This window comes from Indicator indicator, chromosome 14 (genome assembly GCF_027791375.1).
Source record: "Indicator indicator isolate 239-I01 chromosome 14, UM_Iind_1.1, whole genome shotgun sequence".
NCBI classification, from domain to species: domain Eukaryota; kingdom Metazoa; phylum Chordata; class Aves; order Piciformes; family Indicatoridae; genus Indicator; species Indicator indicator.
In genome coordinates this window covers 5,219,605-5,247,597 of record NC_072023.1, presented here as the reverse complement: position 1 = coordinate 5,247,597, position 27,993 = coordinate 5,219,605, and the positions used below count along the sequence as shown (strand labels likewise).

At 49.6% G+C, this 27,993-nt stretch overlaps 1 protein-coding gene across 1 annotated transcript; it reads right to left on the bottom strand.

Moving 5' to 3' along the window:
* Window positions 1-13: 13 nt before the first annotated feature.
* LOC128971279 (solute carrier family 23 member 1-like) lies at window positions 14-27,966 on the bottom strand. Its single transcript, XM_054386776.1, has 12 exons — window positions 27,913-27,966; window positions 24,286-24,435; window positions 21,616-21,773; window positions 17,221-17,380; window positions 15,544-15,725; window positions 12,155-12,275; window positions 11,710-11,866; window positions 11,125-11,378; window positions 5,807-5,971; window positions 4,961-5,069; window positions 3,256-3,351; window positions 14-243 (listed from the first exon to the last, which is right to left on the bottom strand). The coding sequence occupies exons 1-12, from the start codon at window positions 27,964-27,966 to the stop codon at window positions 14-16; spliced, it is 1,836 nt and encodes a 611-aa protein (XP_054242751.1).
* Between the last annotated feature and the right edge of the window lie 27 nt (window positions 27,967-27,993).

Here is a 27,993-nt window from a genome sequence, read left to right as displayed (position 1 = left end):
GCAGGCCAAGCACTTATATCCATGTATTGGCACCTAGCTCAGACTCTCTTTCTGAGCTTGCTTTAACACTGCTGACAGGTAGCCTTTTGGGGCAAGCAGGGAGATACTGAAACCAAGAGACAGCACAGTGCTTGGTGCCTATTCCAAATGGAAGATCATAGACCTTGGAAAGGAGCTGGGAGTTGTCTGCCTCTCCCTTGTGGTTGTTCTTCCATGCCAGGAGCCCCCTCTCCTCTTGTGTTCCTGCAACAGCAAAAAATGAGGTTGGTGTGTTTGGAACAGTGGCTGTTCTGAACACAGGGCTGCCTTGTGTGCCTCACACACACTTCTCAAATCCCAGCAGCTCCTGCACAATGTACAGATCCCTTGCACTTAAACCCTTCTAGCTCTAAAGCTCTTCAGGATAAGTCACTAAAGAGCTTCTAGACAATATTCATCTTCCTGCAATAGCTTGCAGAGAAGCAGGCTTCTCCACTGTTTTCCACAGGAATCAAGCATGCCAAGATAGGTTTTCACAAGCCATGGAGCATCCAAGAACTGCTCAAAACTGGGATTATTGAGTCTGGAGAAGAGGAGGCTGAGGGGAGACCTCATTGCTCTCCACAACTCCCTGAAGTGGGGGTGGTCTCTTCTCCCTAGTATCAAGTGATAGAACAAGAGCAAATGGTCTGAAATGGTGCCAGGGCAGGTTTAGATTGGGTATTAGGGAAAATATCATCACTGCAAGAGCGGTCAGGCACTGGAACAGGTTGCGCAAGGAGGTGGTGGAGTCACCATCCCTGGAGGTGTTCAAGAAAGTTGTGGACATGGCACTTTGGGACATGGTTTAATGGCCATGGTGGTGTTAGGTCTGTGGCTGGATTCAATCTTGGAGGTCTTTTCCAAGTGAAGCAATTCTATGATTCTATCCAGCGCTCGGGAAGCAAGGCTGGATGTCAGCTGCCCAGATACTGCAGAGTGGGGAAATAATATTTACCTAGCAAGTGCTGTACAGTCACAGGCATTTACCCTCACCAGGGAATTGCTAAGTGCCTGTCAGTGTTGCAGCAGCTGAGTCCCTCTTGGGAAAGGGATTCAGTACACCTATAAATTCTGCCCAGAGGAGCTAAAGATTAAGGGCCAGAAGAAAAAGAAGGAGCTAAAAATGAGACTGGCATTCCAAGAAGCTTGAGATGCTAAATGCATCTGGTTAACAGTGTCCTTCTTGCTCTTTTTTAAGCAGCAGAAAAGATAGAAGATAGAAGATAGAATCAAGAAGGTTGGAAGAGACCTCAAGGATCGAGTCCAACCTGTCACCCTACACCTCATGCCTATCTAAACCATGGCACCAAGTGCCACGTCCAATCCCCTCTTGAACACCTCCAGGGATGGTGACTCCACCACCTCCCTGGGCAGCACATCCCAATGGCCAACCACTCTCTCTGTGAAGAACTTTCTCCTCACCTCCAGCCTAAACCTCCCCTGGCACAGCTTGAGACTGTGTCCTCTTGTTCTGGTGCTGATTGCCTGGGAGAAGAGACCAACCTCCTCCTGGCTACAGCCTCCCTTCAGGTAGTTGTAGACAGCAATGAGGTCTCCCCTGAGCCTCCTCTTCTCCAGGCTAAACAGTCCCAGCTCCCTCAGCCTCTCCTCATAGGGCTTGTGCTCAAGGCCTCTCCCCAGCCTCGTTGCCCTTCTCTGGACATGCTCCAGCAATTCAACATCTTTCCTAAACTGAGGGGCCCAGAACTGGACACAGTACTCACGGTGTGGCCTAACCAGTGCTGTGTACAGGGGTACAATGACCTCCCTGCTCCTGCTGGCCACACTATGCCTGATGCAGGCCAGGATGCCATTGGCTCTCTTGGCCACCTGGGCACACTGCTGGCTCATGTTCAGCTGCTGTCAACCAGTACCCCCAGGTCCCTTTCCACCTGGCTGCTCTCCAGCCACTCTGACCCCAGCCTGTAGCTCTGCATGGGGTTGTTGTGGCCAAAGTGCAGCACCCAGCACTTGGATTTGTTGAATGCCATCCTGTTGGACTCTGCCCATCTGTCCAGCCTGTCAAGGTCCCTCTGCAGAGCCCTTCTACCTTCTAACAGATCAACACCTGCTCCCAGCTTGGTGTCATCTGCAAATTTACTGATGATGGACTCAATCCCCTCATCCAGATCATCAATAAAGATATTGAACAGGATGGGGCCCAGCACTGATCCCTGGGGGACACCACTAGTGACAGGCTGCCAGCTGGATGTGGCACCATTCACCACCACTCTCTGGGCTCGGCCCTCCAGCCAGTTCCTAACCCAGCACAGTGCTGCTGTCCAAGCCACAGGCTGCCAGCTTGGCCAGGAGTTTGCTGTGGGGGACAGTGTCAAAGGCCTTGCTGAAGTCCAGGCAGACTACATCCACAGCCTTTCCCACGTCCACCAGGCAATCACCTGATCATAGAAGGAGATCAGGTTGGTGAGGCAGGACCTGCCCTTCCTAAATTCATGCTGGCTGGGCCTGATTCCTTGGCTATCCTTCAGGTATGCAGTGATTGCCTCCAAGACAATCTGCTCCATGATTTTCCCTGGCACTGAGGTCAGGCTGACAGGCCTGTAGTTCCCAGGGGTCAGGCTGACAGGCCTGTAGTTCCCAGGAGAGTGTCCTCCCCTCCCTCCCCAGGCTCAAGGAAAAGCAGAGGCTCTTGGCTGCCTGTGAGCACCAGCTGCAGGTGCTGTAGTTTATCCTTGGTCATCCTTCCCTGCTGCTTCCCATTGGTGTGGCACCAGTACAGCCTCAGTTTTAGCAGCTCTCACAGAATCACAGACTCACAGATGGTAGGGATTAGAAGGGACCTCTGGAGATCACTGAGTCCAGCCCCCTGCCAAGGGAGGTTCACCTAAGGAAGGTCAGACAGGAGGCCTGTGTTGGCTCCTTCCACATCCTGCTGTTGCTTTTCTCTCTCCTTTCCAACAGCAGCGTGGCCTTAGGCTACCATTTTCCCTACAAGATGTTTTTCTCAAACAAATCTTATTGTCAGACTGGATTTTTCTTTAGCAATGAGGTACTTTTTGATAAGCTGCTGCTGCTTCTTTCCAACCAGAGACCATTTCAGTGATGTTTCCTGTTCCTCAACCCTCTCAGGGAGAAAAATCAGTCACATGGTGTTTCATGGTTGCTGGCCCAACTCCTACCCATAAAGAAGTAGTCACGAAGACAAGAAATAGCAGGAAACAAACCCTTGGGCAGGCACAAACTATTAACTTAGCTCATTTCAGCAAATCCTACCTGGAATTGTGTTATCAAGGAAAAACCCCAGGAGTCCTCCCACAAACATGCCAGTGGTGAGAAGCACCTGGATCACCTGGTCCAGCTGGATGATTCCTAGGAGACAAACAAAGCTTTGGTTAATGGTGCAGGGAGATGGGTGTTGGAGCAGCAGCATGCCCAGTGCCAAAAGGCTGCAAGCTGCACACTGCTTTAGACAAGATGTGCAAATCCCAAAGCAGAGCTTAAGATTTGGCAGCACAAGACAGATTGATCTCACTGCCAGTTTCAGACCTACAGCTTGATTCTGCATAATTATTCACTGCCCCAGCTGCTGGTGGGCAGGAGATGACTCATAAATACATTAAGAGCCTATTAACGGTGCAAGCCCCAGGGCTGTCCCAGAAAAAGGCTTTCTGCTTCAGACTCCTTCTGCACCTCCATACTTTAACATCAAGCAATTCCTTACAAATGCACAAACTTTAGTTCCCAATGAAATGCAGGTATAGTTAGCATGAGATTTCACCAGCATCACTTAATCAAGGTGTGATGGTTTTCTGTGAGGGCTAATAGACCTGGGTAAAGCCCAGTGGCACTGAGCATCTGAGAGACCATCTGTGGGCCCAGCTCCTTCAACAGCTCACCCAGCATGCCATATACACCCTCAAAGAGGGCATTATGGCTTTTAAGATGAACACATTAGGCACAGTGAAGGGGTAATTGTTGGAGGACTGGAAATGTTAATAGAGTGAACTCGATGGGATTTAGTAGAGGAGTCTGCTCTTGCAGTTTGGATGCACAGTTTTATGAACACATAAAGAAGCCTCATTCACTGAGCTCTTGATGAAGATTCAGCCCTGGAGTAGTCTCTTGCCCCATCCAGGAGTGTGTCCATCAGATCCAGGGAGGTTCTCCTCCTCCTCTACTCTGCCCTGGTGAGACCACACCTGGACTATTGCATCCAGTTTTGGGCTCCCCAGTTCAAGAGGGACAGGGATCTACTTGATAAAGTCCAACAGAGGGCTACAAGGATGACTGAGGGACCAGGGCACTGCCCTGTGAGGAGAGGCTTGAGAGCCCTGGGGCTTTGTAGTCTGGAGAGGAGAAGACTGAGAGGGGATTTAATAAATGTCTATACATATCTGAGGGCTGGGGGTCAAGAGGGAGGGGACAGGCTCTGCTCAGTTGCACCCTGGGGTATGACAAGGGGCAATGGATATAAACTACAACACAGGAGGTTTCACCTCAACATGAGGAGGAAATTCTTCACTGTGAGGGTCACAGAGCACTGGAACAGGCTGCCCAGAGGAGTTGTGGAGTCTTTTTCTGGAGACTTTCCAGACCCATCTGGATGTGTTCCTGTGTGACCTGTGCTGGATTCTGTGGTCCTGCTCTGGCAGGGGGGTTGGACTCGATGATCTTCAGAGGTCCCTTCCAATCCCTAACATCCTGTGATCCTAGGAATGTGTCCCAGGGAAGTGCTCTGCCACCCTCAGCCCAACAAGAATCTGGCAAGGTGCAGTCACTGTTCAAGAGCAGAGATTTCTGCAGCAGAGCTATGTGTCAGAGCACAGGGCAAGAACAGCCCTTCCAGAAAGAAAGAGGCAACAGTCGAAGCAGAACTTTCAGGGAGGTTATCAGGAAGAACTGCATTCTAAAGGATTTCTCTGGATCAGCCTTTGTCTCAGCTTTATGCTGCAGAAAATGCTTGGTTGCCACTTCTTACCTGTTTGCAGCAGTGCACTATTTTGCTTTGCCCAGTTGGGAATGGCGAGGCCAGCAAACACAGAAAATCCAAAGATGAAGATGTTTCTGGAGGAGTTCATATCTGTGTACTGCACAGAGAAATGGTACAACCATGGCTGGAGTTACCAAAGCCTGTGGATTGCTGCTGTGCTCACAAAGCACCCTTGGATGGAAACACCTCATGCAGGAGTGGACCCAGGCAGCAGCACTGGTGCTGCTGGAGTGTCAGTGATCCTGTTGCCCTCGGTGCCAGCAAACCCTGCCCTGACCTGGGAGTGATTTAGCCCCTCTGGGTGCATCCCCTCATCTTCACCCAAGGATCTGCCAACACAAGTGTTTGCGTTTTCATAGAATTATCATAGAATGTACTGGGCTGGAGCGGACCAGTAGGGGTCATCTAGCCCAACACCCCTGCAGAAAGCAGGGATGTGCCTGACTACATCAGGTTGCTCAGAACGCCACCAGTCCTGACCTGGAATGTCTCCAGGAATGGGGCCTCCACCATCTCCCTTGGCAACCTATTCCAGTGTTCCACCACCCTTATAACAAAGAAATTCTTCCTGATGTCCAATCTACTCTATCTTTCTCTAGTCTAAACCATTGCCCCTTGTCCTATTGCTACATGCCTTTGTAAATAGTCCCTCTCCAGCTTTCCTGTAGGCCCCCCTTCAGGTCCTGGAAGGCTGCAATAAGGTCTCCCTGAAGCCTTCTCCAGGCTGAGCCAACTCCACTGCAGCACAGTTCCGTCTGATCCAGCCTGGTTAGAACCTGACTCGAAACCAACGTCCCTTCCCTAGGAATGAAATAGTGCTGGGACAGCTGTTACCTGCAAATTGGAGACTCCCACTGCTGTGATCACTCCAAACATCACAAAGAACATTCCTCCAATCACAGGGGTGGGGATGCTGGCAAGCATGGCCCCGACCTTCCCGAAGATGCCACTCAAGAGCATGGTGCAGGCACCGGTAACGATCACCACTCGACTCCCTACCTGGGGCAAGAGGAAGAGGAGGAGGCAGTTATGCACCATGCACGCAGGCTCTGACACCAACCTGCCAGGCAGGGCTTGCACCTCTGGCCAAAGCACTCAATGGCAGCACATTCAGTAGCAGGTTCAGCTGCTGGTGAGCTGGGATGGTCATCCTGCATGGGAAACCTGGGCTGGGGTGAGGTGTCCCTGCTTGCAGCAGAGGGGGTTGGAACTGGTTGATCTTTGAGGTCCCTTCCAACCCTGACAGTTCTGTGATTCTGTGAAACATCAGCACGTGCACACTGGTAAACATTTGTCATGAAAGGAGAGCAAGCATGGATCCACAGCCATCTAGTCCTGGGGTGCATTAAGAGAAGTGTGTCCAGCAGATCCAGGGAGGTTCTTCTCCCCCTCTACTCTGCCCTGGTGAGACCACACCTGGAATATTGCATCCAGTTTTGGGCTCCCCAGTTCAAGAGGGACAGGGATCTGTTGGAGAGAGTGCAATGGAGAGCTACCAGGATGATTGAGGGACTGGAGCACTGCCCTGTGAGGAGAGGCTGAGAGCCCTGGGGCTTTGTAGTCTGGAGAAGGGAAGACTGAGAAGGGATTTATTAAATGTCTATAAATATCTGAGGGCTGGGGTTCAAGAGGGAGGGGACAGGCTCTGCTCAGTTGCACCCTGGGATAGGACAAGGGGCAATGGATATAAATGACAACACAGGAGGTTCCACCTCAACATGAGGAGGAACTTCTTCACTGTGAGGGTCACAGAGCACTGGAACAGGCTGCCCAGAGAGGTTGTGGAGTCTCCTTCTCTGGAGACTCTCAAGACCCATCTGGATGTGTTCCTGTGTGACCTGTGCTGGATTCTATGGTCCTGCTCTGGCAGGGGGATTGGACTGGATGATCTTCAAAGTTCCCTTCCAGTCCCTAAGATCCTATGATCTACTTGATGCTATCCTCTTACCTGCTGTTGTCAGGACATAAACAGTTTGCTGTTAAACAAAAAGCTTATTAATAATAAATTAAGAGCACAGTAATCCCCACAGACAGCTTTGCTCTCGTTCCAGCCTAGAAATGTCTTGGCAGACACACATGCTGGCACTGTAACCACCCAGTCAATTCACTGGACAGTCCTTCCACCAGGGTTTGGATTGCCATCTAAAAATGGCTTTCAACTGAAATGCTTTCATGAAACAGATTCCTGCTTCATAAATAGGCAGTTGTACAGAACAGAGGGCTGCAGGGTCTTTGTTATGGTTGGGGGGTGTGACAGTTTTAGGCTGCTGCCTAGGAAATTTTCCACAGATCTTGAGTAGAAAGTGGTAGAATGTTACAATTGTAGCAGTAGGTTTGCTATCTTCCTACAGAATGTAAATAAATTACTGTTGGATGCAATAGAAAAATAATGATAAAGTCCAAATAATCTCATTGGTCTGATAACTAACATAAAGCCTGCTGCTGTGGTGTTCTGCTGTTCATTAATTGGGTAAATATAGTCTAATAGAAGAGCTAGAAGTGACCAGTGGATTAGTTGTGCTCTCTTTTAATCTGTCACACCAGCAAAGGAACAGGTTGCCCAAGGATGTGGTTGAGGCTCCATCTCTGAAGGCATTCAGCATCAGGCTCCATGTGGCCCTGGACAGCCTGATCTGGTTGGAGGTGTCCCTGCTCACCGCAGAGGGCTTGCACAAGGTGACCTTTGAGGGTCCCTTCCAACTCAATCTGTGAACCTGTGAACTAGGTGTCCCACACCATTCCCTGAAGACCAAAATTTGGGAGGGCAGAGCTGGCTGGCTGCTGCAGTCCCAAGATCTGAGCTCTGGTACATCCTTTTCATGGTCAACAAATGGCTAATAAGAATCAAGGAAGCCTCTTGGGTCTGCCTCTATCTTTCATCACCCATCTAGTTCCAGTAAAACCATTCTCCTCTCATTTTCCCTAGGAAGAGCTAGGGTGACTTTTCCTTGGTTGAACACTACAACAAAGATAGGATGCAGCACCAAGCCAAGTCTTTCATTCAGATCTGTTGAGAGAGTATGAATAGGAAAGAAAAAAATAAAGACAAGACAAAGTATCTGCCAAACAAAGGGATGAAAGAGACATTTACAGACTGTGGAAACTAAGAAGAAAACAAAAGACTAATTTATGAGACTTTTGTTAAAGCTATGCCTTGCCACACCAAAACTTGGCCAGCTTAAAGAATCATGCTAAGATTTATAATGTTTGTGTCTTAGGCAAGGCAGCTCTGTAATCCTTTGGAAACATTTTATAAGTCAGTCAAATATTTTAATCCCTCCCTTTAACTACCTGAAGAATGCCATATTTACAGGAAAGGCTTTTTTAGTGAAGGCTTTCAACTAAAAAACATTCATAGTAACTGGTAGGGTCTTGTCTTAGGTGTTTCTTAAACATGTCCCTGTCAAATATTTTATGTCTTGCTTGATTGTGAAATAAATGAAAAATAAAATCATGCCTTGCCTTCAGGTGGGCTTTTTACAGTCCTTGGCTTAAAACCTTGGGACACCATTACCATCACAGGTGTAATTTAATAAAAGCCACCAGATCTACTTGTTCCAGGATTAGAATAAAGCTTCAGATTCTTCATTTGCCCAAAATGTCAAATTACCCAGTACATGGAGTGGCCCTAAAGGCAAACCAATTAATCCACTGATAGGACAACTAAGAGCATGTCCTGCTAAAGCCTCTAGTTTTGAGTTTGTTTCAATTATGTCAGGAAGACAAGAAAATCAATTCTCTTCCTTTTTAAGGTCAAAGTAACTGCATAGCGTCCTGCTCTGAATATGGTGAGTCTAAGCTCTTCACCTCTCCTTAAAATCCTCTTCTCTTGGAGAGGAAACCTCAGTATCAGCATACTGGGCTTGATCAAACAGCTTAAACATAGGTGCCTGCTGCCATTTAAGATGTTGCATCTTGGCAGCTTCTCTTTTGCCTTATTTGACAGCCCCTGTAGATGTCTGAGGTTTCCAAAGATGTGCCGGACACCTCTGTTTAAGCAGAGGAAACAAGCCCTTTGCATTTCCATTTGTTATGGGAAAATGTGGAGGGGAGAGAGGGGGGAGAAGGGGGGAGAAGGGGGGAGAAGGGGGGAGAAGGGGGGAGAAGGGGGGAGAAGGGGGGAGAAGGGGGGAGAAGGGGGGAGAAGGGGGGAGAAGGGGGGAGAAGGGGGGAGAAGGGGGGAGAAGGGGGGAGAAGGGGGGAGAAGGGGGGAGAGTTCACACTCTCTTAAGTGTACACTTAAGAGAGCAAAGGTTGGACCAGATGATCCTTGGAGTCCCTTTCAACTTAGCATTCTGTGAACAAGGTAAGCAGAAGTAGGATCCAAGGGATCACCTCTCCTGAATCAGCAAGGATGGCATGTCCACCTGAATCACTTATCACAGGGAGAACACAAGCTATAATCTGATTATTTATGAGTCTGGGCACTTCTGCACCACACTACCTCCCATACACACAACACATACAGCTTATCAGGAAAGAATGGGCTCAGAGGTGATTCTGCTACTTTGCTCTGCTCTGATGAGACCTCACCTGGAGTACTACACCCAGCTCTGGAGCCTTCAACAGAGGAAGAACATGGACCTCATGGAGCAGGTCCAGAGGAGGACCACAAAAATCATTAGGGGGCTGGAACACCTCTCTTGTGAGGACAGGATGAGGGAGCTGGGGTTGTTCAGCCTGGAGAAGAGAAGGCTTCAGGGAGACCTAATAGTGACCTTGTAGCACCTGAAGGGACTACAAGAAGGCTGCAGAGGGACTGTTTACAAAGGCTTGCAGTGACAGAACAAGGAGCAATGGTTTGAAATCAGAGAAGAGTAGTTTTAGATTGGATGTTACAAACAAGTTTTTTAGCATGAGAGTGGTGTAACACTGGAACAGGTTGCCCAGGGAGGTCGTTTGGGCCCCATCCCTGGAGATATTCAAGGCCACGCTCTATGAGCCTCTGAACAACCTGATCTAGTAGAGGGTGTCCTTGCTGACTGCAGAGAGGTTGGACTAGAAGACCTTTGGACCCAACATATTCTATGATTCTATGATTTCATAGTGACAAGGTACATCTGGTGACAAGCTAAACTGGACTGCATGCACACATCCAGACAGTCCTTGCTGCCACCTCACCTAAACAGTAATGCTCAGTCTGTGAAAAAAAAAATGGTAGTTGTGGGTGAGGTTTGTAAAATCCAGTGAAATAAGCAATATTCTAGAGTGGGAGCCATAAGTCAAATTCTGCATCTATTCAGTGACTCACAGCTGTGTTGACAGGGTATTTGACAACGACTGAAACATGTTTTCCAGTTGGCTGCTGGTTGTAACCATCCTCTGGCTGTACAGCTTAGTGAAAATCTATGATCTGATTGTCAAGCTCACCCCTGGGAATTTCTTTCTCAAGGAGTTCAATGGAAAAGACAAAGGGTAATATGGGTACAAGTTACCCCTGGAGAGATTCCCATTGGAATCCAGAAGAAAATTTTTCACCATGAGAACAGTTAGACATTGGAATCCTCTCCCAAGGGAAGTGCTGGATTCCTCTGCATTGGTAATTTTTAAGACTCAGCCTGACAGGTTGCTGGGGCCATCTCATTTCGACTACACTATCACCTAGACAGGTCAGACCAGATGATCCTGGGGGTCCCTTCCAACCTGGCATTCCTGTGATTCTTTCTCTAATTGAGTATGATACTCAAGGGATTCACAAACCTTCACAGGGAGGTAAAAACATAAAACTTCACCCATCACATTTTATAATCCTAAAAAAAAAAGTCTACCTTGCATATGACGGCCATCCTTGGGTTATAAAAATTGTGGAATTTGAAGACCTGTGAAGTATTTTCCTCTCCTCTCCTCTCCCTCCCCCCTCCTTCTCTCCTCCTCTCCTCTCTCCTCTCCTTTTCCCCTCCTTCTCCTCTCTTCTCCCCTCCCCTCCTTCTCTTCTTCTCTCCCCTCGCCTCCTTCTCCTCTCCTCTCCCCTCCTTCTCCACTCCTCTCCTCCTCCTCTCTTCTCTCCTCCTTCTCCTCTCCTCCACTCTCCTCTCCTTCTCCACTCCTCTCTTCCACTCTCCCCTCCTTCTCCGCTCCTCTCCTCCTCCACTCCTCTCCCCTCCTTCTCGCATCCTTCTCCCCTCCCCTCCCCACCCCTCAGCACAGCTCACCTTGGTGATGCCCAGGGCCCCCACATTCTCGCTGAAGGAGGTGGTGCCATTCCCTGTCCCCCAGGCGCCGGCGAGGAGGCAGCCGATGCCCTCCACGCCGATGCCGCGGCTCACGGCATGCTTCGGCGGCGGCGGCGCCCCGGACAGGCGAGCACAGGCGTAGTAATCGCCCACAGACTCCAGCATGGAGGAAATCACCCCAGCTAGGATGCCAAATATCCCCGCTGGGCTGACGGTGGGTACTCCCCATTGGCCTGCAAGGAAAGAGCTCGGCTGAGGTTGGTGGGACAAGTTTGTCCCGCAACCTGCTTCGGGGAGAAGAACAGCAAGGGTGCAAGTTCAAGAGGGGATTGGACGTGGCACTTGGTGCCATGGTTTAGATAGTCATGAGGTTTAGGGTTACAGGTTGGACTCGATGATCTTTGAGGTCTCTTCCAACCTTCTTGATTCTATGATTCTATTCTATGATTCTAAGTGTGGGTGTCTGCCTGCCTCTTGGCTTTTCAGTTCCCCTGACAGCCACGAGAGGAGGTACAAGCCGAGGAGGGAGCAGCGCGGGGGGTGGGGAAAGAGGGGCAGCGGTACCTGGGTAGGGCAGTCGAAACCAAGGAGCCTGGGACAAAACATTGCCACGGGTGTCCGTCCTGGCCAGGTGGCCGTAGGCTGCAGGGTCCCCGGGGAGGACGTCGGTCACCGTCAGCAGGTAGCAGAGAAGCCAGCTCAGGGAGAGCCCCAGCAGCACCTGCCCATCACACGCAGTGGAGCCCAGTTAGGACACGACCTTGTCACCTCTGTCACAATTGCAGGGCACAAGGATCTTTCCCCTGCACATGGGGTGGAGGCAGAGGGTTGGCAGGGGGTCTTGGTGGCTCTCCCTCCTTCCCTCCACACATGCAGGGCCATGGGGACCTTGCCCCCTGCCTCCTCACTGCACAGATGGGATGGGAAGCACTAACTCTACTGGACTTGAGTGGCCCAGGGGTGGGAGAAGCCAATCCATCTGCATGGGTCTCCAGGAACCCCAACATACCGGAAAGATCTGGAAGAGGTAGACAGCAGAGAAGTGACACTTCTTGCCTCTCTGGTAAGATGGCAGTGGCACAGGGACATCTTTCAGGTACTGAGAGAACAGAACTATGAAGGCAATAGTCCTAGGAGGAGGGAAAATCAGACCAAGTGTGTGCTGAGCTGCCTGTATTAACTGAAGACCTGCTACCCAAGGACACAAGACCCCAGCAGTCCCTCATTGATCAGTACCAGTTTCAGCACCAAATTTCAGGACCCGAGGGTGGCTTCCCACTCTGACAAGCCTGAGGTGGAACAAGCTTTCCACCACACTCTACCTACAGCTCTGTTGCATTTGTAAATTTCCTCCCCCCGCCCCCCTTTTTTTGTTTCAAAACTGAACCCCCAGATGCTGTGCCACTGAGTATGGCACAGTTGCCAGAGCTTGAAAAATGACACTTGAGTAAAAGAGAAACCTGAGAGTTTCTGTAGGAAACTGTCCCTGAACATTTGTGTAATTCAGATACAGTGGAAATGTAGGATTTATTGCTTTCCTGGTTTCAGGCTTATCTATGCTGCTCTGCAAGTGGCAAAAAGCTCCTATGCTGCGTGGAGGAAGGAAAGAGGATTTGATTTGACTCTGTGAGTCTGTGTTTTGAAAGAAAAAAAGAAATGCAGTGGGACTGTGGAGCTGCAGGTAGCACCCACAGAGCCACCCCAGCCAGCCAAGAAGGGGAGAGCATGGTCTGCAAGGGCTGCATAGCAGGGGCTCTCACATGAGCCCCTGTCAGAATTCTGGGCTCATTCTGGTGGGAGAAAACAAGAGATGCAGCTCCTTCTTTCACCCCTTGTGTAGGACACATCTCCTGTGAATGGCAGCACAGCTGGCTGTGCTTATAGCTAGCCTTGCCTGCCCCCCAGAAAGGGAAACCATAGGAAGCTGGAGGATGCCATGTGGTGAGGGGGCAGAGGCTGGGCACCCCATCTTGATGGCTGAGCTGGTAGAAGACCTTGGACATTTTTCTGATATGTTAACCAGGCTTCTGAAGGGCTCCTCATTTTTTTTTTTTTATCACAAGTCTAAATTGTATACCTGGAGTGAACTGATCTGGGTAGGATTTGGTGAGAAATCAGTTGCACCAAGCTGAAGTGCACTGACAGCACATGGAACACAGCCTGTGAAATGGTGATGAGCAATAGCTGCAGCACTCACAGGCAGGCAGAACACCAGCAGTGCAGAGCAAACGTTAACCTCACCTCTCTCTACAGACACACCACAACAGACAGCCAAAGCTTATCCATCAATCACGATTCACAGGATCACAGGATGTTAGTGGTTGGAAGGCACCTCCAGAGATCATCCAGTCCAACCCCCTGCCAGAGCAGGACCATAGAATCCAGCACAGGTCACACAGGAACACATTCAGATGGGTCTGGAAAGTCTCCAGAGAAGGAGACTCCACAAGCCCTCTGGGCAGCCTGTTCCAGTGCTCTGTGACCCTCGCAGTGAAGAAGTTCCTTCTCATGTTGAGGTGGAACCTCCTGTGCTGTAGTTTATATCCATTACCCCTTGTCCTATCACAGGGCACAACTAGGCAGAGCCTGTCCCCTCCCTCTTGAACCCCAGCCCTCAGATATTTATAGACATTTATTAAATCCCCTCTCAGTCTTCCCTTCTCCAGACTACAAAGCCCCAGGGCTCTCAGCCTCTCCTCACAGGGCAGTGCTTCAGACCCTCAATCATCCTGGTAGCTCTCTGTTGGACTCTCTTGAGTAGATCCCTGTCCCTCTTGATCTGGGGAGCCCAAAACTGGATGCAATAGTCCAGGTGTGGCCTCACCAGGGCAGAGTAGAGGGGGAGGAGAACTTCCCTCAATCTGCTGGACACACTTCTCTTAATGCACTCCAGGATCCCATTGGCTCTCTTGGCCACAAGGGCACATTGCTGGCCCATGGATAACTTGGTACCCACCAGGACTCCCAGGTCCTTCTCCACAGGGCTGCTCTCTAGTACCTCCTAACCTGTACTGGTGCAGTTTATTATTCCTTCCCAGGATTCAAAGTACTGAAAAACTGGAGGTAGAAAGTCAAGCCTGAGGAGGAACTGGTTTCCGTTTGTGCTTTCTAAAGCTGCAGAGCTCAGACAGGCCTCTGTCAGTGCACATTTTGTGCATTTGCCTTAAGAAAGGTGCTCAGCAGCCTCATGAATCACTGTAGAGCCCTTGCCTACCTCGAGTGGGTGTCACTGCTTATTATTCAAGCTGCCTGACACATTCCATTAACAAATGCTATTTTCAGCTGCCTATAATTCTGCCTGATTTTACCCATTCAGGATGAAAGTTTCCATGGAAAACATCTGCCTCAAGCCAAACGTTTGGGGAAAAATATATCCTAAACCTATTTCAAAGAGTGATGTTCAGGGAATAGACAGAGTGTAGAGCCTGGATTGAGAAGGTCATTTTGCCCTAAGCAGCAACAGGGTCTGCTTATGACCTGGGGCAGAAATTTGAGATTTAGTAGAACTTCCTCTTTGGGGTGAGGGATATTGCTCTTTTTCACAAGAACCTGCTCAGCTATGAGCAGTCCACAGCACTACTCATTCACCCCAGGTTCCAAGCAGTCAGCAGAAACATCTCAGGGTTTAGCATTTGCAGCCCATAAGGGTTCTGAGCTTCCTGAGTAGGTCCAGGCTTTGCCCAGTGATGCCCTCTGTATGCACCATCAGCAGGGAGCAAGTGAGCATGCACTAGACCATTTTCTTCAGGTAACAGCAGGTATTTCACATCAGGGGGGCTCTAGGATATGATGGGGCCAGACAGCAGGTTGGACTCATGTCTTCCTCCTCCTTCATCATCCCTTTCTCCCTTTCTCTAATGGCACCCATAGGGCAGGAAGGAGGCAGCAAAGGGGACACAAACTCAGGCAGTTCAGAGCACAATGATCAGACTGGGGCTAAGGCATCTGAATCATGAAAGAAAGAAGTGGGATTAGCCTGGGTAGAAGATAGGACAGAAAAGGTGACCAAGGCTCCAGTTTCAAACCATTGCTCCTTGTCCTACCACTCCAAGCCCTTCTAAACAGTCCTTCCCCAGCCTTCCTGTAGGGTCCCTTCGGATATTGAAAAGCAGCTGTAAGGTCTCCTCAGAGCCTTCTCTTCTCCAGGCTGAACAGCCCCAACTCTCAGCCTGTCCTCATAGAAGAGGTGTTCCAGCCCTCTGATCATCTTTGTGGCCCTCCTCTGGCCTCCAGCAGGTCCATGCCCTTTCTGTGTGGAGGGCTCCACAGCTGTACACAGTACTCCAAATAACCTCAAAGGCAGGGGAGTCCTGCTACAGACTGCAACAAGAAGTGGTCTCCTGTTAGAGATGGGCAGTTTGTGCCCATTTAGCTTTCCCCCAGGGAAGTGAGACTTACATGAATGCGATGCCCCAGTGATACCCAGCTTCCTCCCCAGCTGATTCAAAGAGAGGCAGGGCAACCAAAGTGATGGTGGGGGCAATTGTTAGGGGGCCAATGAACCTCATCAGAAATCCAATCAGGCCAGAAAATCCAACGAAGATTTGAAAGCAGGAAGCTACAATGATAGCTCCTTGTACCTGGAAAAATGGAAGGAGATGGAGGCTGAAAGGAGTTCCAGCTGTTGAGCTGTTTCTTCATAAGTCAGTGCAAAACTGGTGTGAGAGCCAAGCCCAGACCTCAGTGGCAGACCAGCACAGGGGTCTCCTGCTGACTACAGTAATGCCTGGCTGAGTATTGTGTGGAGAAGGACCACCAAAGTACCAACACATCAACTCCCTCCCTGGCTGATGGATTTAGTCCTCACTAGGACTAATTGTGTTCTAGACACCCCCTCCTCCTTGTCCTCTTGGGCCACCCAAGCATCCATCAGCTTCCCTGCACTCTCTCTTCCCACTCCTGCAAAATGCAGGAGACAAAGTTCCTGCCCCCAGAATGGGAGCAGGGCCATAGTCTCCACTCCTCTCCTGCCTGGGGAGAGCTTGGGGCACTTCAGCACACTGGTAGAGCAGATGAGCCATTACAGCCTCTGTTTATTTCTGAGTATCACTTTCCCTCTGGGGACACGTTTGTCACTCTGACATGTCTGGGTTTGACAATCACTGCTAGGCAGTGACGAAATGCTGGTAGCTGCTCCAGGGAGAGGACTCAGGGGTGGGGCTGCTCTCTGCCTTCACAGATTTGGTGATAAACACAAACTGGGTGCTCTGTGGAGCTCAGGACAATCCATCCTTCATCTCCAAAGGGAAGAGAAACACAGGGGCCGGCGTGAAGCACCCAGCCCAAAGGGAGAAGGCAGCAGTGCCCTGGTGACAGATGTATATGTGTCAGTAGGGAGGGCAGTCTGTGCTGCACAGCAATTCCTTCCTGAGCACTTTGCAAAGCACCCCAACATATGGGCTGTCAGAGGCAAATTTAGCTAACTACTCTGACAAGGCAGTAGATGTGGGACAAGGCAGTGAGATCCATGACCTTTCCTTCTCTCCTCACTATCTAAGAATGCACTTTTCCCTAATAATTACATTAAATTCTGTCCTTGCATTTCTTTTTACTGGGTTTCCTGTGCTTAGAGAGGGAACTTTCCCTGGAAACACCTTCCCTCCCTTTCCTCCTCAAGACTAGCCATGCTTCATGGAGAAGGGGTCTGGTTGGACCAGAGGAGATTTGCAGGCACCATAAATCACCTGAGACTTGCATGTCCCCTGTTCAGCAGCAGCCAAGCACCAGATCATAGAATCGTGGAATGGTTTAGGTTGGAAAGGACCTTAAAGATCGTCTAGTTCCAAGCCCCTCACCATGATCATGGACACCCCCCACTAGCACAGGTTGCTCAAGACCTTGTCCAGTCTGCCTTTGACCACCTCCAGGGAGGGGACATTCGTAATCTCCCTGGGCAACCTGTTCCAGTGTCTCATTACCCTGAGGTGGTGATATGCACAGGAAGCTGCAGCAGGGTGAGGGCCAAGGTCCATTGGGGGTGGAGGGTTGTCCAGCAGTAATGGCCTTGCCATGGTCAGGTGCTTTGCTAAGAGCAAATACAGATACAGAACAGCTGACACTGCAAACGTAAGGTACCTCTCGCATCCGCGTCTGCCACACCTCGAGGAACTCTGGAGAAGAAGCATTCACCAGGGTGGCATTCTGTGTCCAAGCAGGGCACTTCCACTGGGGGAGAGACAGCATGGCAAGGGTGGGGGTAAGGAATGCAAAAGTCCCTCCTTGAATAATAGGCAGCCTGGAAGGAGAGGAGAGGCAAAAGATGAGTGAGACTGCCAGAAAAAAACCCAGTTCTGCAGGGGTGAAAGAAAGGGAAGTCAAATAAATTTTCAGATTAGTCTACCCATGGCCTCTGGCAGTATCTTTTGAAATGTTCTGGCAGGTCTTCATCACTAACCACAAGCCCATTGCACTCAAAAGCAACGTCCCAGGTGGGGAGAGCTCAGATTCCAGCACTGGCAATAGAGGGGCATAGCTGTGCTGGAGTCAAACTCTGCTACCCCACATCAAGGAGAAAGTGTAACTCCTAAGGTGCACAGCATAAAACAACAACCAAAGGAAAAAGCTGGAGGAGCAGAGAAGACTGAGGAAGAAAGAAGAAAAGCTTGGCATGGAGCTATGCCAAAATCTTGCCACGTCCAGCTGCTTCTTCTCTCCCCTCCACCTGCCTCAGGACTTGCTCATGAACACAAAGACATACCCTGGTTACTCTCCAAGGACAACCATCTTCAGACTGAGGGCAGTGGAAAATGTGACTTGGCTTGTAGTAAAGGGGGGTTTGTAAGTTAATGGCTCTGCCCTGTTTCCACCTACATTGGAGAGGAGACCTGCATAGGCAGGGCTGAACGAGACCTCATCCCTCCCCTCATGCTGCCATGACTTCTGGCTCTCACTCTGGAGAGTTACCAGCCTCAGGCTAGCAAGGTGCTCAGCACTGGCCTCATACAGAGCAGAGCAGGTGCTCCTGTGAGCTACACCAGTCTCTTCTTCCACACAAGGGAAAATGGAGACACAGGAGCCACCATAGGCATTAAGCGCCAATTGCAGTGCAAGTTGTTTTGGTTGCTCCTCTGATGTGCTTGACTGGCCCAAAGCTGCCTTTGCAGGGTGCAGGCTGGCACTAGAGCTCTGAATAAACTGAGGGAAACCTCCAAGGAGCCTTGGCTTCCACTTTTCAGAAAGCAACTTCTCCTTTCACCAGGAGCTCTCATGGTGCCTGGTGAGAAAAGAAGCAGGGCAGCAAGCCAGGGGAGTGCTTTGACAGGGCACAGATTTTCCTAGAACATTTAAAGGCATTTCCACCATTCTCTGGAAAGCACTAGAAAATAAGAGACAGCACAGCTAGAACAGGACCACCTATACCTGATCTTTAGACCACTGCAGTGACTCAGGCCATGCACAACTGAAGCACTCTTGGTGCTTTGCCACTAAAGCTGTATCTGTATGGCAGTCACTCACGGAGTCTCTTATTTACAGTATTCAGCCAAACATGTTGCAGCCTTCAAAGGATTTTGCTGGCTAAGACAAAACAACCCAAGTAAAAAGGAAAAGAGAGGGCCCAGTGCCACCAGTGCTGAATCAACAATAGATTCATAGCTCCTGCTGTGTTGGCCCTCAAGTTATTTCACAGCCAGTACTGGCATGGGTGGGCTCAGAGCAAACTGGACTGCTAGGTGATACATATGGGGCATGAGGAGCTCTTTCCAGGGAATGCTGCATGTTTAGAGAAGGAAATTCTATGCTCTACACATGCCCAGGCATCTGCTGAGGGGTGGGGGGCAAGTGATCTGTGTCTCTGCTCAGAAGCCTCTTGGATAGCCTGTCCAGTGGCCATCTGGGACCTGTCACTGCTTTTTCCTGCTGTGTAACACAACCACGCTGCAGATTGCAGAGTCAGGCTTTCCCCTTGGCTACTGCTTCTGGAAGGCTGCTCCCAAACCACATTTGCTCCTGTTGAAAACCTCTCTGTCTCCATGGCCAGTTCCCACCCATTCATTGATGCACCAACACTGGTGTTTGTCTGAAATGGTTCCTCTCTGCATGATCACAGAATCACAGCATGTTAGGGGCCGGAAAGGACCTCCAAAGATCATAGAATCATAGAATCAAGAAGGCTGGAAGAGACCTCAAAGATCATCGAGTCCAACCTGTCACCCTACACCTCATGACTATCTAAACCATGGCACCAAGTGCCACGTCCAATCCCCTCTTGAACACCTCTAGGGATGGTGACTCCACCACCTCCCTGGGCAGCACATCCCAAAGACCAACCACTCTCTCTGTGAAGAACTTTCTCCTCACCTCCAGCCTAAACCTCCCCTGGCACAGCTTGAGACTGTGTCCTCTTGTTCTGGTGCTGGTTGCCTGGGAGAAGAGACCAACCCCCTCCTGGCTACTACCTCCCTTCAGGTAGTTGTAGACAGCAATGAGGTCATCTAGCCCTCCCCATTTTTCTCTCTTTTTGCCAGGCTAGTGAGGTCAACCTGTATAAGATAAACAGTCTCCCTTCTCCTTGCCACACTGACAGATCATCTCCATACTTCTCCTCTGTATTAGTCTTTCTTAAACACACAGACACTGGGAACTCTGCTGAGTGCTCCCCAGGAAACAAGCAGCCCCTCCAACTTGTATTTACCACTCTCCTGGCTGTCTTGTTGGTGCCTTACAGTTATCAACTACTACAGGGTTTCAGAAAACAGTAAAAGGAAACAAAAACCAAAATGAAATCTGCTTTCAGCTATTTCCTCAGGCTTGGTTTGCCTCTGGTCACACCACAGGGTGAATTTCACCTCTCCAGCAGGAATGTCTTCATGCATTATATTTATGGCCAGCAACAAGGCAATTGTTTCTCCAGCACAGCAAAAGTCATTGAAGCTTAGCCTACAGGAACAACTCCTCACCTAACTTAATTTGAGCTCCATCTTTAGCTACTCAACCACAGAAGAGGCTCCCTGCTACTCCTTCATCCTCATCTAACAGTGAGCAGGAAACGTCGCAGCTCTTAAGTATTCACAGAAGCATTTAGAGGTGCCTGGGAAGACTCCAGCCTGGAACTTCAGGACATGGTTTAATGGCCATAGTGGTCTTAGGCTGATGGTTGGACTCAATGATCTTAGAGGTCTTTTCCAACTGGAACAATTCTATGGGTCTGATTCACACCAGCAGCCACATGTGTGGTTACCCTGACCTGAATTCAACCAAAGTGAGAGGAACCAGACTCTCTCTTTTTCATGGCCAGGGTGACCCCCTCCTACACTCATCCTACAGCAGTGCAGGAGAAAGGGAGCTCCTCTGGGCAGAGGTTTGCCTACACTCACTTCTTCAGAAGGGCAGAGATGTAAAAGTTGCACTGGGCAAAAAAAAGACAAACAAGATGGAGCAAAAACATTTTGTGGAGCTGGCAACTGAGCAGCAATTTGATGGTAGAAGAGATTTAACCAACTCTCTTAGATTTGGAAGCCAAAGAATCTGTGATTTTTGCCTTTGAAGCAAGAAACACAGGTTCACACCACACTGGAAGTTAAAACAGCCTGTGGAAAGAGAGAGGCAGCCCAGACAAAAGAAACAAAAGAAATTTTACAGAGACACCAAAGATACAAGGTGTTTGTTGCAAGGGAGAGTGCTTGCAGTCCTGCCTCTTATTAAGTACTTCATTTTCTGGGTAGTGAATTGCAGCTCCATAATCACCACCAACAGCTCAGCAGCAAACTGCTTACGTTCAGACTGTGCCATGAATACTTGAGCATGGGAAGTGGTACCACTGCAGAGTTCATCTCTGAGTCCCTAAAGTGTGGCAGATAGGCTCCAATTTCTCCCAGTTATCCTCTGCCCCAGACTATCCCACGGGCTCTGTGGACCCTTGATCAGAAGGGTCCTGCCTCAGCAGGAGGATCCCTGGGATAAGGAGCAATCAGATATTGCTTACTGCATCTTTCAATGCTTTATTGTTTGGTAGGACAGATTCCTTACAAGCCCAGACAAAGGTGCATCAGGTACAAGGAGATGCAAAAGTCAGAACAGCCCTGGAAGCCCTCACGGACAGCAATTTTCAGGATGCTTTGGCCTGTGTCCTGATTGACCAAGGGCAGCAAATGACCCTCACAAGATCAAAGGATGTTAGGGGTTGGAAGGCACCTCCAGAGATCATCCAGTCTAACCCCCTCTGCCAGAGCAGGACCACAGAATCCAGCACAGGTCACACAGGAACACATACAGAGGGGTCTTGAGAGTCTCCAGAGAAGGAGACTCCACAACCTCTCTGGGCAGCCTGTTCCAGTGCTCTGTGACCCTCACAGTGAAGAAGTTCCTCCTCATGTTGAGGTGGAACCTCCTGTGCTGTAGTTTGTATCCACTGCCCCTTGTCCCTGACCCTGACTGACAGATAAACTCTACAGCAGAGTGGAGACCCAGCACATAGCAATTGCATCTTAAAAACTGTTGGGTCACAGGTCCCATTTCCCATGTTTGGCCTACCTGACTCCAAAGAGGACTTGCAGCAGGGTGCAAATCCCTGAGACAAAGAACATGGTGCTGATCAGATGGCTCTGGGTGAGGAGGTCGTGCTGGAGGCAGATCTCTTTGGAGAGGATCAGTGGGACGGCGACGAGACCTCCCATGGCTGTCAGGAAATGCTAGGAGCCACAGAGAAAGACTTGGTGAAGGAGGGCACAGAGAGTTATTCCCATGTTGTTGAGGGAAATCTAAAAGTAACTCACAGATCTGTGTTTGCATGATACTTGTATTACCCATTCTCTTTTTTTTGGTCTTTTTTTTTTTTTTTTGGCAGCTTTAATGCTCTCTTAGGGGCTGTTCCAAAGCACCTACAAAGAACTGCAATGCACCCCCACAAAATTCTGCTTTCTATGCCCAAAGACCTTTTCTAGAGCTCTGGGCTTCCCAGCTCACTGTCAGCCACAAATCTATCCCCAGCACTTGCAGACAAAGCTTCTGGGACTACTCTTCCAGGAGTGTATTTATGGATAACCCTAAAAACTGCATAAAGTGAGCATCTACAAGAAAGCTGGGGAGGGACTTTTCAGGGTGTCAGGTAATGATAGGACTAGGGGGAATGGAACAAAACTAGAAATGGGTAGATTCAGATTGGATGTTAGGAAGAAGTTCTTCACCATGAGGGTGGTGAGACACTGGAACAGGTTGCCCAGGGAGGTGGTGGAAGCCTCATCCCTGGAGGTTTTTAAGGCCAGGCTGGATGTGGCTCTGAGGAACCTGATCTAGTGTGAGGTGTCCCTGCCCATGGCAGGGGGGTTGGAACTGGATGATCCTTGAGGTCCCCTCAAACCCTCACAATTCTATGATCACATTTTTCTGAAGAGTCACTAGAATGACTGGCAGTGAGTTACTAATTGTGAAATTAATGTTTTCAAACCTTTTTTCTTTTTTTTTTTTGCTTCCAGTATTAAACTTCATTGTGGTGAGCAATGAGCCAGGCAAGATTCTTTCTGTTGGTACCACTTCCCAGTCCTCACCTGAGAGCAGTGGTGGAACTGGTGGCACTCAGAAATTCACTGTGCTCATTAAAGGCATGTTTTATTAAAATTATGATGCAGATGTGTTCAGAAAACCTTGTCTTAACACACTCTACACCTAAGATGGCTGTTTAAGGAGACAAAGTTCAAAATGCCCATCGAGCTTCAAGCACAGTCCCTTACACCTGCATCACTCGGAGGATTCTCTTCCCTAAGGCTCTGTACCTGGTGTGGCTCTGGTGGTATCAAATCATAGAATCATAGAACCAACCAGGTTGGAAGAGACCTCCAAGATCGCCCAGTCCAACCCATCACCCAGCCTTATCCAGTCAACCAGACCATGGCACTAAGTGCCTCATCCAGGCTTTTCTTGAACATCTCCAGGGATGGTGACTCCACCACCTCCTGGGCAGCCCATCCCAATGGGCAATCACCCTCTCTGTGAAGAACTTCCTCCTAACATCCAGCCTGTACCTCCCCTGGCACAACTTGAGACTGTGTCCCCTCATTCTGCTGCTGGTTGCCTGGGAGAAGAGTCCACCCCCCACCTGGCTACAACCTCCCCTCAGGTAGTCGTAGAGAGCAATGAGGTCTCCCCTGAGCCTCCTCTTCTCCAGGCTAAACAGTCCCAGCTCCCTCAGCCTCTCCTTGTAGGGTTTGTGTCATTTAAGACACCTGGGCATGGGCACCAGTCGAAGCAGCATGGTCACTTCTGCTTAGCTTTTACTGGCATAGAAGGCAGAACTAGATGATCCTTGAGGTCCCTTCCAACCCTAACAATTCTATGATTCTAAGTCCTTAGACATTTAGCTTAAGCAGCCAAGTTACCCAGCCTGTTCTTATCAACTCTCTGGCCCCAGCTCTGGGACTCTGCCTTTCCATTTAGACTTCAAGGGGCACAGTGTAGCTGTGGGCACAAGAATAACAGCTGGTGCTCAGGTGGGAAGGACTCAAAGTGACTGAGAAGCCAGCCCCACAGTTCCAGTCATGCCCAGTTGTGATAGTTTTAGGCTGTGCCTAGAAAATTTCCCACAGATCTTGAGCAGAACGTGGTAGAACATAAATAAATTACTATTGGATGTAAAAAGAAAAATAATGAGAGGGTCTAAATAATCCCATTGGCCTGGCATTTAACATAGACATCTGATCAATGTCTGTAAATACCTGAGGGGTGGGTGTCAAGTGGAGGGGGCCAGGCTCTTTTGGGTGGTTCACAGTGATAAGACAAGAAACAATGGGTTCAAACTAGAACATAGAAGATTTCACCTCAATATGAGGAGAAACTTCCTTACAGTGAGGGTGACAGAGCCCTGGAGCAGGCTGCCCAGGGGGGTTGTGGAGTCTCCTTCTCTGGAGACTTTCCAAACCCACCTGGATGCATTCCTGTGCAGACTGCCCTAAGTGATCCTGCTCTGGCAGGGGGGCTGGACCTGATGATCTCTTGAGGTCCCTTCCAACCTCTGATATCCTGTGAGACTGTGATAAGTGCCCATGCCCAGAGGTGTTAAATGACCCAATACCACCAGTGCCACACCAGACACAGAGCCTTAATGACCCCCACACCAGTGAAGGTAAAGCACTCCCCAAATGATGTTTCACACCCATTAAGCAGCTGAACACCCATGCACCCCCAGCCTCCAGCATTTCCCCAGCACACCTGAATGCCCAGCAGGATGCACAGGTACCAGGGGGGCATGTCTGTGACAGTGTAGGCAAGTTTGCTGCTGCCATGGCCTTTGTCTCTGCCTTCATCTGGGCTTCGGGCAGCACAGCCCTGTGATGAACAGTACTGGCTCCCATCTTCACCCTGGCAAACAGGAGACAGCCTTCATGAGCCACAGTCTGGCCCCACAGGTGCCCAGCAGCCACCTCTCTTGCAGCCATGCTCCATGTCTTGTGGGAGCACTTCACATGTAGCTTTCAACAAGGCCAGGATTAAAAAGAAGAGCAAGGGCAGGCAGGGAGGGGGCAATTAAAACAGAGGTCAAAACACCTATGGAAATGCTTTATATGCATGTGTATGTCTAGACCAGAACGAACATTAGGCAATGTCTCAGCCTCAAAGGGACATCTGGACAAAGCACATTGGTGTCATTGATGTCTAGCTAAGGATGGAGAAGCTGCAAGCAGAAGCAAGAAAGGGTATGCAGTGGGTTAACCCAGGAAAGCTGCACTACCATCTGGTCTCTGTCCCACCCAAACAGTGCTTTTGGTAAAATATCCTAAAACAACCTGACCACCACTATTATAGAGCAGAAATGTGGGTTAGATTCCATTTTCTTCTCTTAAACCTTCTCTTCCTTATCTCCTTACCTTCACCCTTACAAATGTTCTGCCTTGCTAAGCACACCTGGACTTTATTAAGCAGCAAACCTCACTCCTCTGAAGGAACCAACGCAAACACAGGGATGCCAGTGGATAGGAAGTCCCCAGCCTTCATTTCAAAGGAGCTGACTCAAAGCAGGACTACCAGGGTGCTGCCCTAGCTTGGCTGCCCGCTGTGGGGAACAGCACCCAGAGGGATGCCCCAGGGCAGAGGCAGCACTGGAAACCAGGAAACACCCCGGGGATGTGGGGCCTCTGAGAAGATGGTGGAATCTGAAATAGCTCCCTAGGATGGCTTGGATCTCTCACAGGCAGCCAAAAGCCCTAGGGCTCCTCAGGGAGTTGTACAACTTTGCAGAGTTTATTTATACAAAGGTGCCTTTTGCTTTGCTTCTGTTGCCACAACTTTTAAGCCAAGTAAACGCCCCAGGCTGTCTGCTCCCCCTTCCAACCCATCCTTACCCATGTGCACAAACATGTGCCACACACATGTCCTGGGTACAGAGACACCCCATGTGCACACACAGACACACACACACACACACACGTGGCAGAGGGAGGCTGCCTGGGAAGCCACAGTGTTTCCAGCCAGATGCAAATGCTAATGCAAATGCTAATCTTAAACCATTTCTTTCATCACCCTTTCTCCAGCCAACAAGTCCTTGCCACGCTGGCAGCAGAGGGCTTTTCTGAGCTGGGATGCCCTGCTCTGTCAAGAAGGCACAGAAACCTGCTGTCAGGAGAAGCTCAACCAATCTGTCAACACCAGACTTCATGGGGGTTCTTATATCCTCCAAGTCCTGCTGGAACCTGAAGACACCAAACTGCCCAGCAAAGCAAGGTAGCTGCAGTAATGTTCATGGTCTACATGCTGATGGAGGTGGGTAGGCCATGTAAAAAGTAAAGGATGTAAAGCTAACATTGTGCTCAGTTGTACATTTTGCAGGTGCAGCAGATTAATCCTGAAGGATTTCTTCAACTGCCTGAATCCCCCAGGCTGCCATTCTCACGCCTGTGCCTCCAAAGTCCCATCTGAGACCGTGCCGTGGAACATAGCTTTTATACAGAGGGCATTTGCCCAGCCTAAGCAGGCAGCTAGCATTAGAAATACTTCAAAACAGACAGGTGAAGGCAGAGTTAATTCAAACTGAAGTCAAGCATGGATTCCAACAGCTAAAGTTGTTCCTGAATAGCTCCCCATGGAGACATTTTCATTTGAGAACAAGAGAGCCTGAGCTGTGGATTAACAAATGTGCAGCAAGGTACTTAAGGCTGCCCATGCACAGAGTTATTTGGGGACAGCTACTTCTGAATAACACCATGGGTAGATGAATCCTAAGCCAGGCAGACTCCAGTAAGCTCCTTTCCTTGCACTGCAACTTTTCCCATTAACCAGGAGGCATATTCCAGCCTGTGCCAGGAACAGCCCCATATGAGCATCACATGACTCTTCCCAGAAGCTGGAGGGGAGAGAGCAAGCAGGGCTCAGCAGGAGAAGGATGGAGATAGCAAGATGAGATAGGACCAGAGGCAATGGGCTCAAACTGAAACACAGGAGATCCTCTCTTAATGCCAGGAAACACTCTTTAATTGTAAGGGTGACCAAGTACTGCACAGGTAGCCCAGAGAGGTTGTAGAGTCTCCATCCTTAGAGATATTTTAAAAGCTGTCTAGACAGAGTCCTAAGTGACCAGCTCTAGTTGACCCTGCTTGAGCAGAGAGGTTGGAGAAGCTGACCACCAGAGGTCCCTTCCAAACTCAGCCACTCTGTGATGCTGAGATGCTGACAGGAGGACAAGGCAGGAGCAGGGATGAAGTGGTTCCTGAGCCCAGCTGTTCTCATGAACGCAGAGGAGCAGGTCACTGCCCCTCCATGTGCCTCAGGCTCCAGGCACGGCATCAGCACACTCAACAGCATCTTAAACAAGCACTTCAAGAAGGCAGTCAGAAACTGTGCTTTGAAAAGACATCTGTCATCTACCTTCTTCGGGGTGATTCAAACCAGAGGAAGTCACAAGCCTGATCTGTGTTATGGCAGAACAAATAGAAGCAGAGACCCAGTTAACAGCAGCAAAGAAAGCCTCTGACTCACTTTGAGTACCTCCCTGAGGCTCTGCCCACAGCTGCCACAGCACCCCCAACTCCATTGCCCACAGCAAGATCACCAAGAGTTATCCAAGGGATGGGAGACTTGCACACCAAGAGGTTAAATGCCTCCCCTGAGGTCCCCAGGCAGGGAGGTTGAACCAAGGCAGGAAGATGACTAAGGGACCCCACTCCTTCACACCTGCTGTCAGAACATAAGCAGCTCAGTTTCTAATGGAGGTGGCTGCTGCTGTGAGATAAGGAGAGGGCTGCCACATCCCAACCCCTTGCCCTTATGGCTTCTATAACCCACAGCATCTCCAGTGCACTGCACACCCTGACTGACAAGTCATTTACAGCTTTCTCTACCCTGCTGTAACTCTACAGGTTATCCTTCCCTGCTGACTATCAAAATCACATTTTTGTCCACCTCTCTGACAATCCATCCCAGCAGAAACAGATCCAGAAGACAAAGCAGCACATTCTTCACTAGGCTAGATTTCTACTGTAATTTTACTAATCAAGACATAAAATGCTCATCTTTGGGGACTCAGCCACAAGGAGCCACAAGCTGACTTGCTCTTCAGTATAGATACATTTGCCATTCATCTACACTACCTTTTCAGAAGTAATGGAGAGAAAAGAAGTTAAAAGGGCAGCAGAGGTAGAAGGTATGCTGAGTCTTCAGCAGTAGCAGGCTGCACTGAGGAAATAATTCCTCCAATTCCTGTTGATAAAGGAGCCGACACAGAGGTTTACCACACACCAGCATGCTTGCAGCCTGCCTGAGCCCTCTGGCTTTCCCTTCCTCCTCCCTTTGCAGGGCTCACAGCTGTTTCTGCAAGAATTACCCCTCAGAGATGAGCAGACTCACCATGAAGCTGGGGTTGTCTAGCCCGTTGAGCTCTTTATCTGAGGAGAGGGTCATGCTTTCCACTTGGCTTCACCGACTGCC

Excerpts from the sequence above, each read along its gene's own strand:
- LOC128971279 (XM_054386776.1), bottom strand. The coding sequence starts at position 27,966 with ATGACCCTCTCCTCAGATAAAGAGCTCAACGGGCTAGACAACCCCAGC. Across the intron at positions 21,774-24,285 it reads GCATCCTGCTGGGCATTCAG|CATTTCCTGACAGCCATGGG; the intron begins GTGTGCTGGGGA and ends TGTGGCTCCTAG. Across the intron at positions 11,867-12,154 it reads ACCTCTTCCAGATCTTTCCG|GTGCTGCTGGGGCTCTCCCT; the intron begins GTATGTTGGGGT and ends TGTGATGGGCAG.